This window comes from Manis javanica, chromosome 16 (assembly GCF_040802235.1).
Source record: "Manis javanica isolate MJ-LG chromosome 16, MJ_LKY, whole genome shotgun sequence".
NCBI classification, from domain to species: Eukaryota; Metazoa; Chordata; class Mammalia; order Pholidota; family Manidae; genus Manis; species Manis javanica.
The window spans coordinates 34,320,258-34,335,048 of record NC_133171.1 but is presented as its reverse complement, the minus strand read 5'-3'; the positions used below and the strand labels follow the sequence as shown (position 1 = coordinate 34,335,048).

The following is a 14,791-nucleotide window of genomic DNA, read 5'->3' as shown; positions in this document are numbered from 1 at the left end:
GCAGTATTATAATATACATAGAAGAGATTACAAAGCACAAAAATATATCCCAGTCAATCCTTAACAAAATCTCAAAAATGCCCACTGCTATTTTATGGTTACAATCGGAGGAGAAAATATGACTAGGGGGCATTTAAACTGGAAAGAGACAGTGGTCTTAACTGATTATGGTTGAAATATCTAATTTTGGTAAATTTAACAAAGAATATATAAACATGTGAAGATATCATTCAGGCCCCTTTTTTGGAAGGTAACCATGCAAGTAAGATTTATTAACTTCCCAGCAATTCTGCCATTGGCCTCGCTCACTTAGTGTTTTTTAATTTTAAAGAGGTAAAGCAGATTTAGGAAACTGCCTGATATCTAAACAATCCATAAATGTTACTGGAGAATGACAAACAGAATGGATGATAATTTTTTAAAATGGTTGATGGGTATGGTTCATTTTACACTGTGTTTGAATATTTTATGTTCTCTGAAGGGGAAGGACGTTCTAAGTGTAGAATTAGGTAACAAAAGTGTCCAAGAAAAGAAGTTAACTAATGTATGAGGTCCTGCATATGTGTTCTGTGCTCTTCCTACATGAGGTTGATAGTTTCACTAAGATTGTTACCCTGTGGTGGAATGTGAGGTCAGCATTTTTCACCTAATAAACAGTACTTTAAAAATCATTTGAGATAAAAATGTATGTTTAATATTTTAACTATTACCTATGCCAGACTTCCTCTGAGTAGATCATAAAATAATTCCTCGTTCACCTCAGTAGTTAAGAGTTCTTATTAACAATTTGTGTTTTAAAGCACAAATTTGTGGTAGACATAAAAATAAGTAACTCATGTCAAAATGCTGTAAGAACTCTAACATAAATCTGCTGTTTTTTGAAATTTGCTTTTTGTAGGTATCATAGTCATCTGAAACAAAGCACTTTCAGTTCTCAATCTAATATTGGATTTTGTTGGAAAACCTGCAACCTCCCTGGCAGTGAGCACAGAGCGACATGTGTGTTGACAGGCCCCGAGCCATCTTTAACATCACTGGGTCTCCTAATGGAGCAACAAACTGCTAAAGAAGCTACAAGTAGATTCCACCCTAAATATCAGGGATGCACCAAACCAGAGAATGTCTAGCAGTTAAATATGCATGCAATGTGGTTTCTTGGAAATATGCATTTCCTGTCCCCAAATGCTTCTTTGTACAGCTAACTTAACAGGATAGTCAGAGCTCTGATCATAGCAACAAAAACTTCAACCTCTAAGGTTTGTCATTGTCCTAAGAAACTGCTGTACATTTATTATTACCAATGACTCCCCATTTTACTTTTTGGATCTTTAGCATAAGCACATGTTTGGAAAAATTAACAGTGAAATGATCAATGTCCACCAGCATGAAAGCAGGAAAGTCATCCTGAAAACTGATCATCTTATCTAACCAAGTAATAGTGTTTTAGCAATAAGATTATAGGATTATTCTGTTATCTAAAAAAATGCAGAAAGTTGGTATCTGGAAAAAATGAGAGTAGCAAGTCCTTTTTATTCTAATTTGAAACTATTCCATTGCACTCCTGGAAGAGAAATAAACCCAAGTTTTCATGAGTGTTAAAATAACACATCAACTTACAGAAAACTTTGTTTACATGCTTCTTTTAATTGCCCAAATTGTGTTAAATACAAATGTGTAAGATGAAACACCAATATCATCTAAAACATCCTATGTAAGATATAACATCCTCTGATTTGGTTGGTTATATTGCTACACTGCTTAGTTTTAACTGGTTTGTTTTCGTTGTATCAGAAGAAGAAAGAACTGAAAGCAAAATCGCATGGATTTGATAATCATGCAAAAGGAAAAATACCACTTTGTAAATGAATGCAAAATAAAGCATTCTTCATCTAGAAACTTCTCTTTTGACGTCAGGTTATCACACATGGCAACTCCACAATGCCAAGCCATGCTTCCTCCGTGCACAAGGTCATGTTTAAACTTGGAAAAGAAGATCCATATAATAGAAAGTTAGGTACTGTAGACCCAGGGAACATTCCATAAATGTTGCTTGATAACAGTGTGGTTGTACAAAATAAATATTCTTAAGGAAATAACTTGTGTTAATATTTGCTTTTACTTAAATGTAAATAAATCCCACTGAAAACATAAAAAGTATTGCCTGTTTCTTATTAATGCATAAAATTCAGGGAAAACATCCTTTTCTAGGCTGACGGCTTCCTTACCCATACACTGAGGCATTACCATTATAATTGGATTATGTGTCTCTGGCTCCTCCGTCTTCTGCGTAGCCATACTATGTAGGATATATAGGAAATGTGCATGGTAAATGTCCAGTGCTATGCAGGATATATACACAATGTCCAGGGAGGTTAAAATTTTTATCAAAAAAGGATGATCTTATTAAGACATGTTATTTCCTTAAAAAACTTCATAATATATTTTGCTGACATGTAAATAAAATTGCCTTACAAAACATAACTGTATTATTCAACTGGAACTTCTGTGGTTCTTCCTTAAAATATTTTGAGATGTGTTGATATTTTTATAGGCAAGAGTGTATGTATTCTTTTAAATTCAGTTTCATATACTGATTCTAAATGAGTTACAAATTAAGAAAACTACTGAAAATGAATACAGTGCCCAAAAAGAAATTGGTATACATGTGTATATATGCACGCATATAGGTGTATATGCGTGCATATATTATGTATTCATATAAATAAGAATTTAGAATCCAGTTAAAGTAGAAACTTTAATAAGTAAGGTAAGGAAGGTTTATCCAATAAATGATACTAAGACAGCCAGTTAATGAGAAATAATTGTTATATTTATTTTTTAAAACATATTTAATAAAGCACTCCAGATTAATAAAAAGTAAACATTGGACTCAGATGAAAAAAATACATGAATATTTTATGTTTTCTGAAGAGGAAGGACTTTCTAAGTGTAGAATTAGACAGCAAAAGTGTCCAAGAAAAGAAGTTTACTAATTTATGAGCTCCTGCATGTGTGTTCTGTGCTCTTCCTGCATGATATTCATAGTTTCACTAAGATTTTTACCCTGTGGTGGAAAGTGCAGTCAGCATCTTCATCTATTCTAAGATATTTTTCTGTGAATGTCCTTCACACATTGGTCCATTTTGCAGCTCTTTCTCAAATTTTTTCTTATAAAATCTTTGTGCTGATATTACGCCTTTCTTGAACACATACTATTGATGATCCGGTTTTTCCTGGTCCAGCTATTTGCAGGTGGGTCCATGAATGGTGGGAGGGGCCAGAGTTCCCCCAGAGCAAGTCTCTGCCTCTGGGCCTCTCCTCCCCTACAGCCGTCTCAGTCTCTGTCCTAGGCACTGCCCCACCTCCAGCCTCTGTTCTCCTGTGTCCATGCAGCTCAGAGCACTGGGTGGAGCTCTTTATATAGAGTCAATAATAATGTATTGCCCACACATGTGCAGTGAGCCAGCCTACCAGGGTCAGGTGAGAATCCTGCCCACAGGAACTTTCATTTTCTCTACACTTGGCTTAATTCTTACAGTGGTAGATGGAGCACTAGGATCACGTCTGCACCTAGCACTCCAGTGGCCTGTAATCCTCCTGTCTCTGCCTCTGCCAAGAGCACTGGGCAGAGCTCTTTATATAGTGACTCAGGCAATAACAGCTCATTGCCAACCAGTATGAAAGCATTAGCCTAACAGTAAGCCAATTATATTATCAAGTAGTTTAGGGTCAGGTGAGGATCCTGGCCATAGAAACTTCCATTTTCCCCACAAAAACAAAGGAGAAAATATCTGTAACTTTACTTAGGCAAAAATTTCTTAGATACACTACCAAAAGCATGATCAAGAAAAGTAAAAAACTGATCAATTAGACTCCATAAAATGTAGTAAATTCTGCTTGAAAGACAATTTTAAGAAAATGAAAAGACAAGTCACAGACTAGGACAAAAGATCTGCAAATCACATCTCTATTAAGGATTTATACCCAAAATAAACAACTCTCAAAATTCAATAATAAGAAAATAAATAACTCACTTAAATAATAGGCAGAAGATCTTAACAGACACGACCAGTGAAGATATATAAGGGTAGAGTAAATGAACACTTTATGATGTTCAACATTGTTAGTCATTAACTTAATACAAATTAAAGTGACAATGCCATATCACTACATACCTATTAAATATCTAAAATGAAAAAGACTACCCCTGCCATAATTACTGAATTGAAAGTCATATATTCAGGCTCTAGCCACATACTTCCTGCCTGTTTTCCAAGTGCTTAACTGAAAAACTCCCACCTGTAACCTATCAAAGTACATGTTCCACTGAACTGTTGGCAGCACATTAGGAAAATCATTTAAATGCAAATCTCTCCTAGCATTTGTGGGATTTAGAAATGGTAAATGTATACGTTTTCAGGCAATCATATTTGCAAATCTCTTGTTCTTAACTTTCCTCTACAAGTCCCAAATTTAGTTGGTACAAATGCACTTGTAATTTTAGTGCACTATGTGCAAATGCAAAAAAATTTAACAGATTCATTTAATACAAGCTAAAAACATAAGTAATTATTTACCATTTTATAATTTAGACCAGCAAAAACAGGACCACCATCTGAGAAAGTAAGTATCTGCTGGGTTCAAATAACAGACATAGATACAAGTCAGCTGAGAAATGAACAAGAGACATTTCTCCAAAAGAAAATACTACATTTGTAAAGTCAAAGCGACTTTCGTTATTACTGCTTTCTTACTCAATGAGCAACTTTGTTCTCTAAAATCATTGAGTATCTGACCACTCTGACACCTTGGCGGGTCATTTTGACAAAGAGAACCAGCCTCATATTCCAAACCCAGGGCAGGCCTATAGTTAATGGGTTTCTGGACACAAAGTTTAGTAACTATGTTAATTTTGTAATTTCCAAGTAAATAGGACCCTGGGTCCATTTCGCAGTTCCTATGGGACACTGAACTCTTCACAGTCTTAATTGGCTTTGAACCTATCAAAACACTATTTTCACTCAGATTTCACCTACCTCTAGTCTTCCTTAAAATTTCCTACGATGATCCTTAGTCTGGTGGGATGCCGCACAGTTCCTCTGCTGTCTGATCTCATTCGCTGTATGCCAGGACCAGTATCATAAAAGCGATTCTGTGGGCCTACAGATTTGTCCGGTGATGGTAGGATGACAGGACAAGGAGAAAAAGCTTTAAAAGTTACCATTTGGTTTCATAAATTGTATCTGTTCACAATCGTTTGAGTGCAAATCTTCATAAGATTCGGTCGGCCACTATTGGCAGGGAAATATCCGAGAAAACCTCGGAGAGTTAGTTTAACACCAATGGTCTATTAAAAACTTCTCTGGACTTAAAAAGAGAGAGGGACAGGTTAGGAGAGAAAAGCTACTCAACTTCAGTCGAGGAGCACCTGGCGAAACGCATGCGCCATAGCAGGGGTCCCTTTACATCTCCACCCACACGCGCGGTGGGAGAGGGGCGGCTCGGGCGCGACCAGAACTACAAATCCCAGCATCCTGCGCGGCGAGGGGACGACAAGGCGGGACAGTGCGAAAGCGGCTGCTGGGGCACCTGCGGGCAGAGCGGGCTGCGCCTCCTTCTGAGGCGTTTCAGCACCTCTTTAGCCTGCGGCGCGGCGGCAACCAGAAAGGTGGTACTGTCGGGCCCTCCGAGAAATGGGAGATCCAGGGCCGGAGGTGAGTGGGCGAGCGTCCTGTCCCCGCAGCTCCACGTACGCAGGGGCACGAGCCGACTGACTGCTTCGTGCTGTTCTTAGCCGGGTGTTCTTGCGTGGGGTTGGGCTCAGTCGGGTTTCCTCAAGAGCTTTTCGTTTTAGAAAGTTCTTTCTTTGTCTCTCCTTTTGGAAAAGTCTTTCCCTGCAAGCATATGGCTGAATAGGTAAGCGTGTTTTGGCTTATTTTTTATAGATAATAGAATCTGCCCCCCCAGCCGGGCCTGAGCCGTCTGAGTCAACAACGGATGAAAACGAAGATGACATTCAGTTTGTTAGTGTAAGTAGCAACGTATTCGGGTTTTTCCAGAGTCAGAGACAGTGCGCGGTAAGCCATTAGGGGATTATACCTCGCCTGTTCATTGATACTCCGCGAACATGTGACAATGTCCGGAAGGTGCTTGACACTGTGGAACATGGCCCGCGATCAGGAAGTTTACCAGAAGAGGTCTCTGAGCAAGCACAGGAGCCATCACAAAGACGTGCCTTGGTTTAGAGCCGTTTTATATTTAATCTACACGCCGAGTTCTGGTTTCTTAAGACTGTTTTGAAGTGGAGCTGAGTATTTTCTAGAAGGTGACAGGTTAGGGAGAAGCGAGGTCCAATGATGAGGAAGGAGGTAGAAGCCAAGAAGGGTTGCAAGAACTCCCAAGTGTGAGCATTGTGCAGCTTCACTACCAGATAGCCTGAAGGCTAACCTCTGAGAACATCATGTTTACATCATAGGGACACCGCATTTTTAGCAATAAAATGTGTGTTTTTTGTCACACATTGATGTTCATAATGAAGATCCTTGCATCACCGAGCACACATATTTTTGTAAGTTTATTCTCTTTGGGACAGTTGTCTTCAAGCATTAGTAGCTGTAAATGTGCATTGCTGGACCCCACTCCAGACCTGTTGAATCAGCATTTCAGAGCACAAATACATTTTGGCACAAATGCAAGGAGTACAACGTATTTTGGGTTAATTTTCACCCCAAACTCTTCAAGTTTTATGAAGGCTCAGTTTCAAGTCGTATCTCAGCTAGCTAAAAACACTCCTACCCCAGTGATTAATGAAGGTTTGCTATTAAAGGTGTATAATTTTTCTGTAAATGGGTGTCTATTTAACGTTGGTGTGTTTCTTAGTTGGTATTGGTTTAGGGCCACCTCATAAATCACTTCTTTTGAAATCAAAATTCCCTTCATAAACATTGTGGTGTTAGTATTGTTGTGTGTTGTTCTAGTAGGGCTCTATAGAAATTCCTTACAAGGAATTTCCTTGACAATCTTCCCTGTTAATGGTGCATATGACAGTCTTAATACTTGGAATTTTGGGGGTGCCAGGAGGGTTGTGTGTTGACCCTACCTCCCTGTGATGAGGAGTAAGTGATGTAGCTATGAAGAGCCACAGTGTCTGTTTTTGTACTAAAAACATTTAGAAGGAAGATTCCATGGGTGTTAAGGAAAAATAATCTTGGTTCCTCCTGACCATGGTATAAAGATAGAAATGAATGGGCATTGTGATCTTGATGGTTTGTGCAGTTATAACTGGAGTGACACATATGTTTATACCTTACTTGAGAAACAGAAGGAATCGAATCACCAAAGTTAAGATTTTATTCAGCTGAGGTTTAACACTCTTAATTTAAAATTTTTTGAAGATATAGAGAACATTGTATATTGGAATCCAAAGTTCTGTACATGCAGCTTAGAACCTCTTAGCGTTAGCCTGGTTTTAGAGGGGGAGGACTGGATGTTTGACAGCTCCATAAGGAGATGTGAATTCGTATGGACATACCTTGTTTTATTGTGCTTCACAGATAATTGTGTTCCTTATAAATTGAAGGTTTGTGGAAACCCTGCATCAACCAAATCTATCAGCACCATTTTTCCAACAGCATTGGCTCACTTTGTATCTCTGTCATTTTGGTAATCCTTGCAATATTTAAAAATTTTTTATTATTATTATGTTGTAGTGATCTGTAGTAAGTGATGACTCACTGAAAACTTAGATGGTTAACATTTTTAGCAATAAAGTACTTTATTATTTTATTTTGGTATCGTTAATATACAATTGCATGAGCAACATTGTGGTTACTAGATTCCCCCCATTATCAACTCCCCACTATATACCCCATTACAGTCACTGTCCATCAGCATAGTAAGATGCTGTAGAATCATTACTTGTCTTCTCTGTGCTATACTGACTTCCCCATGCCCCCCCTACATTATGTGTGCTAATCATAATACCCCTTTTCCCCTTTGTCCCTCCCTTCAAAGTACTTTTTGATTAAGGTATGTACATTGTTTTTTAGTCATGATGCTATTGCTTACTTAATAAACCAACGTAATAGCGTAAACATAGCTTTTTTATGCACTGGGAACCAAAATATTCATTTGACTCACTTTATTTCAGTGGTCTAGAACCAAATCACAGTATCTCCAAGGTCTGCCATATGGTCTAAGTGGAATGGTAGTACCAGAAAAATCCTAGTAAAATATTCCTATTGCCTTTATATGGTGTGACAGTAAAAAAATAAGGTAATTTAATTCTACTTTAAAATACATTCAGAGACAGGATTTTCTTCTGTAATGCAATCCTCTGCTGGGCTCCATTAGAATATGCTTATTTCTCTGTGTTTTTTATAGTACCATCCATAAAGATGAAATGCTGTTGGTGATAGTTCTCTGCTTGACAGCTCCTCAGATACAAAAACAGTATCTTTTATTCTGTTCTTTTCATATCTTCTATCCAGAAGTATGTTACCACTTGATGTATACTGGCTCGGTTCCTTAGGCTTTTCATGTAGCTCTTTCTGGCCTTCAGTGTGCATTACGGCACAGCCTCTTTGTGTTCTGCCATGCATGGCCCCAGAATAAACACAACATGCTGAAAAGAATGATAAAAATTTGGAGGCACAAAGAGAGCCATTATCTTTGAGACAGATTTTGTTTCGATATAGCATATATACAGAAGAGTGTATGTCCTCACTGTTCTTGCCCTCCCTACTTGTGTTACGTCACCATTTGTCTGGATTATCGTTATTAGTCTTCCCACAGTTCATACTCTCCTAATCTTGAAACACACCTCTAATGCTGACATTTCAGAACTGTATTGTTTCTTTTGCCTCTGGAATAAAATCTAGGTTTTTGACTGGAGTATATAAGGCCTGGTATACTTTACAGATAGCATGTATGTAAAGAAAGGGTTGAGAAGATTCAGGGATTAATGTTTGATTACATAAAGATGTGTAGGAAGCAAAGTCATCAAATAATTACATGATTTCAATCTTAGGTATCTAAAAGGTTATTTTAGATAACCATCCCAGTTAAAAAATAACATGTGATATTTTTGTCTTTTTCATACTATCTCTGTACTATGTCCCATTTCCAAAGGAGCTTACCTGGCTTTATCTCTCTATGAATATTTAGTCTCTTTTTGGGTTTTGTCGTCATTATATGCTTATCTACTCTGAATCTTTTCCTGTGCTGCCTTTTTTTCTGATCATTCTGTGCCATCTGTAAGGCTTCCTCCTCATAGGAATTCTTAAAAATTCCAAGAAAAAACCCCATTGTTTGTAAATGCAAGTTTGGTTTGTGACTTGCAAATTTCCCCCCTTCCTTTTTAGGAAGGACCATTAAGACCTGTTCTTGAATACATTGATTTGGTCTGTGGGGATGATAAAGAAACCAGCACCTATCATAGTGATGTAAGTATGTTATATTTCTGTTTTTTCAGTTCTGCTATTAAGTGCATTAGTGTTTACAAGGTGGCTTAACTGGCTTGCAAGAACCAATTGTTAAATTTTCAGGAATTTTTGACCTGATTGTAACACATAATTGTTATTAAGAATTAAAATATTTAAATTTACAACTAAATAAATTATTACATTTAAGGTAATTGTTCAAAACTCATCAAAATATCTGTGCGCACTTGAGGTTCTTTACATCTATTGTATCTGTTTGGTAGAATACTGTATGACAGTGTTCTGCTTAATATATTATTGATTTATCACTCAGAGCTTGATCTATTTGCTGATTGTCTAAACTTAAGAAAGTGATGGATAAAATGTTAATGCAGATTCAGCCTAAAAATGTGATATGTCTGTTAGACTATATGCTATACAAAAAATTGAGAAAATCTTGCAATAGTTGAAAACTGTTCTTTGGTTCAGCAGAGATGTTGTTAACATGGATGAGTGAGCGGAGTTCTGATGTTCACCATTTTTTCACTTTCATCTTATTCACTAGTGCAAATGAAAATATCAACAACTCTTCACATTGGAACTGAATTAATTTGTAAATCATATGAACAACTTCTTGTTGAATTGGAAATAATCAAACACTTATAGTCAGCTTTTGTGGCATTTTTATTAGCCATAGAATTTAAAAAACTGATAGTTTTTCAAGAAAAAGCAAGTCGTACTCAAGTTATAGGTATAAACAAAATCAAGGCAAGTACTTTGTTTAGAATTTATTTGAGTGACCACAAAGTGGCTTATGTGAAATCTTCATCAGATTGTATATAGTGATATACAAAAAAAAATTATTTCTAAAGTTACAAAAATAAATCATTAGCAGAACATTTTACATTAACCCTTAAAGTGTTATCATGAATTATCCTTACATGTATAAAATTGTTTTTCAGATTCTGTTCCCTAAAATGCCAAAACGGCAGGCTGATTTTTCACAATTTTTAAATGTGAAGAAATTGAAAACAGACACAGAAAGTAATAATAGAAACAAATCATTGTGGATTGTCTAAGCCAAAGGTATCAAATTTTGAATATGTTGAACAGACCACTTGTCGAAGAAAATCAAAATCCGTCATCTTCACCGAAGGAAGAAATAGATCATCTTATGGTTCCAGGTTGTTGGAATGAAAAACAAGCGCTTATGTTTACTGAACAGTACAGATGGCTTGAAATAAAGGACAGTAAATTAGGATGTAAGGATTGCTCCACAGTTCGGCATTTGGGATCAAAAGCAGAAAAGCGTGTCCATGTGTCTAAGGAGTGTATTGCATATTTAGTAATCCCTAATGGCAATAATAAAACTACTAGACAAGCTTCTCTGTGGAAAAAAATTAGGGAACATGATGTTTCTAAAGCTTATGGTAAAATTCAGGATTTGTTAAAGGAATCAGTTAATGACTCAATTTCTAATTTAGTGCACAAACAAAACAATAAAAATATTGATGCTACCATCAACGTTTTCAATATTGTGTACAGTTTAGTAAAACATAATCGACCTTTATCTGATATTGAGGGGATAATAGAATCACAAGAGAAAAATGGAGAGGTCAGCTGTTTAAATCAGGATACAGCGCAACAAGAATAGCAGAGCATATTACAAAAGAAATGAAGATGAAAATATTTAAAAATATTGTAGAAGAGAATGCCAAAATCTGTATCATGATTGATGAGGCATCTACAGTTTCAAAGAAAAGCACACTGATGGTTTATCTCCAGTGTACAGTTCATTCAGCTCCTGCACCAGTTATGTTGTCACTTTAAAAGAATTAGTGTCGATGAGAGCAGAGTATATTTTCAGTACATTATTGAGAACTTTAAATGATTGTGGTTTTACCAAGAAATATTTGAAAGCAAAATTAATTGGATTTTGTTCTGGTGGTGCTAATACAATGCTGGGGAAAAAGTCTGGAGTAGCTACAAAGTTGTTGGAAAGTTTTCCTGAAATCATTATTTGGAACTGTTTAAACCACCGATTGCAGTTGTCACTTGATGATTCAATATCAGAAATAAAACAAGTGAATCATTTAAAAGTATTTCTTGATAAAATGTATTCCATTTACCATCAATCTAATAAAAATCAGAACAAACTTTTAGGAACTGTAGCTAAAGATGTTGAAATTGAAATCATTAAAATCGGCCGGGTAATGGGACCAAGGTGGGTGGCATGTAGTTTACAAGCTGCTACTGCTGTATTGTGTGCATATCCTGTATTATATATGCATTTTTCTCATTATTATGGTTTGGCAAAGAGGTTAGCTAACATTAATTTCTTACAAGACCTTGCTTTAATGATAGACATTCTTGAAGAATTTTCACTACTTTCAGCTGCACTACAGTTAAGGTCAACTAACATTCAGAAAGCACAAAAATTGATCAAACCGCACTATAGGAGCTTTGGAAAATTTAAAAATGCATTCTGGAAAACATGAGTCTCAAATTGAAGGTTTGATTAAGTCAGATAGGTTTAAAGACATTCCATTTAATAGATACAATAAATTCAATGCCCTTCCTTGGAATACGTTACTAGAAAACATAATTCAACACATGAACTTATGTCTTCATGATGACAGTATTTTTTATTATTTTGATTTGCTAGAACTTTCTACATGGCCTTATGAAGAAATCACTTCACCATGGATAGCTGGTGAAAAAAAATTACTTCATCTGTGTGAAATTGATTTGAAGGATTTTGGGGAATTTGTAAAAAGTAATGTAAAATCAAACAATGTTTCAATTCCTCCATCTACACAAAAAGCTAAAAAGGTAGTTAGCACTGTTGTGATCAATAGTGCTGAAGCTGCAAGAGGCTTCAATTTAATGAATGAAATTTGTACAAGAGTTAAAAATAGTTTAACAATAGATCATATATCAGATTTGATGACAATAAATTTATTGGAGAAAGAGCAGATTGGGGTGCAACTCCATTTATAAAATCACGGTCACAATGCAACCGTAGGCTGGCTATGGATGCAAGAGTTCCGCAAAGATCAAAAGCTTTATGTGAAAATCAGTTGGCTATTTGGAACTTGGAATAAAGAGTGTTGTGTATTTGTTTTTATGATTCATAAATTCTTTGCTATACATCTTTCATTTACACATTAAAATTTTTTTGAAATTCATTTGTTAAACTTATATCGGCATATTGCTGTTTAAGAGGTATTCTCCAAAGAGATAATATAATGTTGATGATTGATTTTAGGAACTATAGTGTTTTAGAGATTGGCCCATGTCTGCTAGAGCGTGCCATACATATTTCAGGGAGTCTGGTACAGAACATCCAATCATTTCCACTTTTTACTTTTTAGAGAATAACAACCCAGATAAGTCCTGAGTCCTGGAAGTTATATCAAATAAAAGGGAAATGGAATAATAACCATAAGCCTTTTGGCGCTTGTCTCTCATTAACATATCTGCCAATACAGTAATCACTAGAGTGACATGTGGCTATTAAGCACTTGAGCTCAGTAGGACTAAGAAAGTGAAATTTTTATTTATTTTAATTATGTCTAAAAATTAAGTGAAGTGTGAAATAAATATTTAATGTTTAACTCAACCTTTTTTTTTAGAAATATATTTAACTTTGCTAAATCGCTTTAGATTTGGTTATTGTAGTGTGCTGTCAAATTTGTGTGTCATGTCTGGTATTGTAAACACATACTGGTTAAGTTGGTGTCAACAGATGGGATTAGTGCAAATTATTTTTTTCTATGAGTTGATGTAACTGAGTTTTTTATACAGATAACAGGAATTACAGTGATACTTATGTAAGTCGTAATTGGTAAGTTGAAATACTAATTTTAATTATAATTATTTTTCTAGTTTAGGCATGAATATGAACAAATTTAATTTAAAATGAAGACATACTGAAACAGAATCAAGTAGAGATGCAGAAACTAGTGCTACCACTATAACAGTAAAAAAGACTTTTGTTGCAGATTTCATGATGAAAGACAATTGCATTTTGCTTTGTCAGAGAAAAACAAGCTGTTATTTAACCAAAGAAGATAGTAAAGTAGATAATTTTGAGACAGTTTCAGCAAATGCATAATAGAATGAGTGAAGTTATTGTCCAAAGGCTAAAAAAGTGGGAAATGTAGCTGAAATCAGAATTAAATGCCCAGCAAAAAAATTTTTAAAAAGGTTGAGCTGGTAAGTTTGGCCAGATATAAAACAGTTTAGATTTTTGCATGAAAAACCAGTTTTAGGCCAATAGATTGTAAAATAATTACAGATGTTAGACAATGATGAGTTAAAGCCTAAAACAGATGTTTAATTAAAGTGTAGTTAAGTCACCAAGTATTGCTCACAGAATACAGAACCTTTCTAACAATATCAACAATTCACAGGACTTGAAAACTTAAGAAGAAGTACTTTCAATTCAAGGCCTAAAAGTTAAACTTGTGTAGCTGTTTTTCAATCTTCTACAATGTGTCAGAGGAGTTTCAGCTACATGAGAAAATATTTTCTATCACAGAAAATGATGTGCTAGCTAGGTTAGGTAAAAGGTCAGATTTCATTGGAATTTTTAAATGAGCCCAATGTTTCATCTCTATCTTCAGTCTACTGTATGACACAGTTTGAAAATATTTGTGCTCAGTTTTCTGAAATGATTTCAGGTGTCATGGGTACAGTTGTTGAGTGTTCATTATATGAGCAGACATGTATGAATCACTTCAATATAAGAATGAATTTAGTGATCCTGCCTGTTGAGTTCTTCAGAACTTATTGTACTGTTAATACTAGGTCAAAAAATGGTAGCCAGATAGTTTAGAAATTATAAAGTAGAAATGGTGGTTTGTTTTCTCCCCAGTATCAGATGGCATATGCATTTGAAATTTGAAGCTCCAAGGAAAGGTAAAAGCCTATTTGTGCTCTACCTGAGCTAGAATTCATTTGAAATTAAAACTTTTAAAAATAAAAGCCAGAATAATTTTATACATTCTTCTAATGTGACATTATGTATAATATTTTTAACAGTATTTGACATTGTTACATAAATTTATTACAAAAACTACAAGAAAAATTTGAAAAATGTTTTATTTATTGGTAAATTTAACGTTACCTTTCAGTTTACTCAGTAACTCTGAATTCAATGTTAATCCTGAGCTGATACAAAGTTTACGCAAATCAATTCTTTCTAAAAAGATGAGGATTTTTTCAGTGTGGATGTAATTAATAAAGGAAAATGACTTTCAGCTATTAGAAAGCTTAACTTTTGGAACAATTTGGGTATATGAACACACTTTTTAAAACTGTAAGTTTATGAAGTTTATATCCAGATCAAGTATTTGTGATGAAAAAGC

At 35.3% G+C, this 14,791-nt stretch overlaps 2 protein-coding genes across 3 annotated transcripts in view; both read left to right on the top strand.

Annotated features, from left to right (window-relative positions):
- Positions 1 to 2,266, top strand: part of BEND6 (BEN domain containing 6) — a 45,563-nt gene extending 43,297 nt beyond the window's left edge. For both annotated transcript variants that reach the window (XM_036998390.2, XM_073224760.1), the window contains exon 7: positions 899 to 2,266. The gene's annotated coding sequence lies outside the window, so the exon portion shown is untranslated. The remainder of the gene's footprint in view (positions 1 to 898) is intronic.
- Positions 2,267 to 5,526: 3,260 nt separating this feature from the next.
- KIAA1586 (KIAA1586 ortholog) lies at positions 5,527 to 12,538 on the top strand. Its single transcript, XM_036998402.2, is given in 10 exon segments — positions 5,527 to 5,714; positions 5,946 to 6,029; positions 9,363 to 9,443; positions 10,382 to 10,467; positions 10,469 to 10,532; positions 10,534 to 11,050; positions 11,053 to 11,235; positions 11,238 to 11,866; positions 11,868 to 12,390; positions 12,393 to 12,538. Coding segments are annotated over 10 exon segments (2,319 nt in total). The 5' UTR covers positions 5,527 to 5,693; the 3' UTR covers positions 12,524 to 12,538.
- Positions 12,539 to 14,791: the final 2,253 nt, after the last annotated feature.